Below are 3,267 nucleotides of genomic sequence, written 5' to 3'. Positions count from 1 at the left end.
CACTTTCAAGTGTGCGAACAGCAGTTGTACTAACCCGAGAAAGTGTAGGCGCACTGTAGCGGAAGTAGCCGACAAAAAGTGCCTGGTAAAGCTGCAGAAGAGATGACTTGGATGGCCCCCATGATTTTCCAGACATATGTCGAATGATCTGAGTAAAGCTGTCTAGCTTTTTTCTTAATCCAGAGAGGTGCTTCGACCAAGATAAGTCATGGTCGATGATGACTCCGAGAAACTTGTAGTGGGTTACTGAAGGTATAATCTTCCCATCAATCATAACGGGGTAGCAGGCCATTGACTTTCGCCTAAATGCCATAGGTGGGCTCGGTCGCTGTGCCACGATGCACTCATCTAAGCCGTTCGCCTTCGCTGCGCAGGTGTCTGCCCGTCTAATCATCCGGATACTCATCCTGGCCCTGGTTCCCGCCGCTTCTGATGCCACGGCCCTCAGCGAACCACTTCGCTGCGAGTGGCCCGCCAGCCCTTGTCTGCTGTCTGCTACTACAGATAGCCCGGCAGCGCCACCGCTGCCGTGCCTCAACTGCCCCTGGATTCACGCACCGTCATCGACAACAACCGAGAAGCCATCTATAAAAGACCATCACCAACGCGCGGCACTCTGTGGGCTCGGTCGCTGTGCCACGATGCACTCATCTAAGCCGTTCGCCTTCGCTGCGCAGGTGTCTGCCCGTCTAACCATCCGGATACTCATCCTGGCCCTGGTTCCCGCCGCTTCTGATGCCACGGCCCTCAGCGAACCACTTCGCTGCGAATGGCCCGCCAGCCCTTGTCTGCTGTCTGCTACTACAGATAGCCCGGCAGCGCCACCGCTGCCGTGCCTCAACTGCCCCTGGATTCACGCACCGTCATCGACAACAACCGAGAAGCCATCTATAAAAGACCATCACCAACGCGCGGCACTCTGTGGGCTCGGTCGCTGTGCCACGATGCACTCATCTAAGCCGTTCGCCTTCGCTGCGCAGGTGTCTGCCCGTCTAATCATCCGGATACTCATCCTGGCCCTGGTTCCCGCCGCTTCTGATGCCACGGCCCTCAGCGAACCACTTCGCTGCGAGTGGCCCGCCAGCCCTTGTCTGCTGTCTGCTACTACAGATAGCCCGGCAGCGCCACCGCTGCCGTGCCTCAACTGCCCCTGGATTCACGCACCGTCATCGACAACAACCGAGAAGCCATCTATAAAAGACCATCACCAACGCGCGGCACTCTGTGGGCTCGGTCGCTGTGCCACGATGCACTCATCTAAGCCGTTCGCCTTCGCTGCGCAGGTGTCTGCCCGTCTAATCATCCGGATACTCATCCTGGCCCTGGTTCCCGCCGCTTCTGATGCCACGGCCCTCAGCGAACCACTTCGCTGCGAGTGGCCCGCCAGCCCTTGTCTGCTGTCTGCTACTACAGATAGCCCGGCAGCGCCACCGCTGCCGTGCCTCAACTGCCCCTGGATTCACGCACCGTCATCGACAACAACCGAGGAGCCATCTATAAAAGACCATCACCAACGCGCGGCACTCTGTGGGCTGGTCGCTGTGCCACGATGCACTCATCTAAGCCGTTCGCCTTCGCTGCGCAGGTCAGTAATCAGTATTGTCTTTTCACAAAAAAATCAAGTAACTACTGTCTCCTGCAGCTACCGAGCCCACAGTGCTGCCTTTCGATTGTTGCTGAATGTTATGATGTAGTACGTACCTTGTTGCTGTTGGCTGGTGATATCGAGTCAAACCCAGGTCCCGACACTGTACTCGCAGAACTAAAGAAGCTGTCTACTGGTCAGTCACAACTACTCGCCGAGGTTCAAGGCCTTAGAAACCAACTAACAACTACTGAACAGGCTATATCTGACCTCAGTAACAGATTATCCAACCTAGAAACTCGCTATCAAGACCTGGTAACACTACGCACCGACATGGATGCGATCTCCACTAACACCACCCAAACAGCCAAAGATATCAAAGGAATAGAAGCCCGCCTGGATGACGCCGAAAATCGCTCGCGACGAAACAATTTAATTTTCTATAATATCACAGATAACAATGCATCGGAAAACTACGCCCAATCTGAAGAAACTGTCCTGCGCCTCTGCCGTGATCACTTAGGTCTAACCATTGATCCAAAAGAAATTGAACGGGCTCACCGTCTTGGGCGCCATTCTTCTGGGCGCTCTCGCCCAATTATAGTCAAACTGACATTTTTTAAAACCAAACAGCTAATTCTTTCAAATGGCCGTAAGTTAAAAGGGACTGATTACAGCGTCGGGGAGGATTTTTCACGCCCTGTCCGAGATGCGCGAAAGCATCTAGTTAGATTTGCCAAAACTAAAAACACAAAATTTTCCTTGCGCTACAAAACATTATTCATCGGTCCGAAACAGTACGCATTCGACGAATCATCGCAGACAGTAAAAGAAATCTCATAGCATACGGTTCATCGTCGTGCAACTAAACTTCCTGGTAGCAGCCCTCGTGGTAAACTTCCAAACTTTCTTTTTCTATTATTTTCACAAACATACGCAGTTTCCTCCCCAAACGTGAACACATCTGTAATCTTGTTTCATCATCTTCCAGCAACATACTTGTACTAACTGAAACGTGGCTAACAGATGACGTCACCGATACGGAAGTTCTTGCCAGTCTACCTAATTTTAAAGTTTTCCACAAGGACCGCAAGGGCTCCAGAGGAGGAGGTGTTCTCATTGCCACTAACCAACAATTGCCTTGTTCTGTTATTAATATCCAATCAGAACTTGAAATACTATGGGTAATCTGCCGTTCCGCACCTCAAACCGTCATACTAGGTGTCTGCTACAGACCCCCCTACAGCTATCCACAATTTTCTTATTACCTAAATGATAGCCTAAATCAACTTACTACTACACATCCCAACGCGCGCATTCTTCTTTTTGGCGATTTTAACTTCCCGTCTATAGACTGGCAGAACTTCCCACCAACAAGCAATGAAGAAATAACTAACTTCCTTGACGTCTGTCTAAATTTTAATCTCACCCAATTAGTAAAAGAACCTACACGCGTCGTACGTGATTCGTCAAACATCTTGGACCTTATACTAACTAATCACCCTGAAAGTTTAGCGAATCTTACTTATCTCCGCGAAGTTAGCGACCACAAAATTATATATGCTACTTTCACCTTCATCGCGGAATCGCGCCAAACGTTCCACAAAACAGTTCGCCTTTATGACAAAGGCAATTACAATGAAATGAACAACCAATTGCTTGCTTTTTTTCCAGAATTCGAA

General features: G+C 50.4%; 1 protein-coding gene across 1 annotated transcript; it reads left to right on the top strand.

Moving 5' to 3' along the window:
• The first annotated feature begins 338 nt into the window (after positions 1-338).
• LOC142564435 (uncharacterized) lies at positions 339-2,428 on the top strand. Its single transcript, XM_075675435.1, has 2 exons — positions 339-1,541; positions 1,586-2,428. Exons 1-2 carry the CDS (start codon positions 339-341, stop codon positions 2,426-2,428), a joined length of 2,046 nt encoding a protein of 681 aa, XP_075531550.1.
• The last annotated feature ends 839 nt before the right edge of the window (positions 2,429-3,267 follow it).

The sequence above is a fragment of the Dermacentor variabilis genome, chromosome 11, assembly GCF_050947875.1.
Source record: "Dermacentor variabilis isolate Ectoservices chromosome 11, ASM5094787v1, whole genome shotgun sequence".
Lineage (NCBI taxonomy): Eukaryota > Metazoa > Arthropoda > Arachnida > Ixodida > Ixodidae > Dermacentor > Dermacentor variabilis.
Note: the sequence above shows the minus strand (reverse complement) of the source record. Positions and strands in the feature narration are given on the sequence as shown.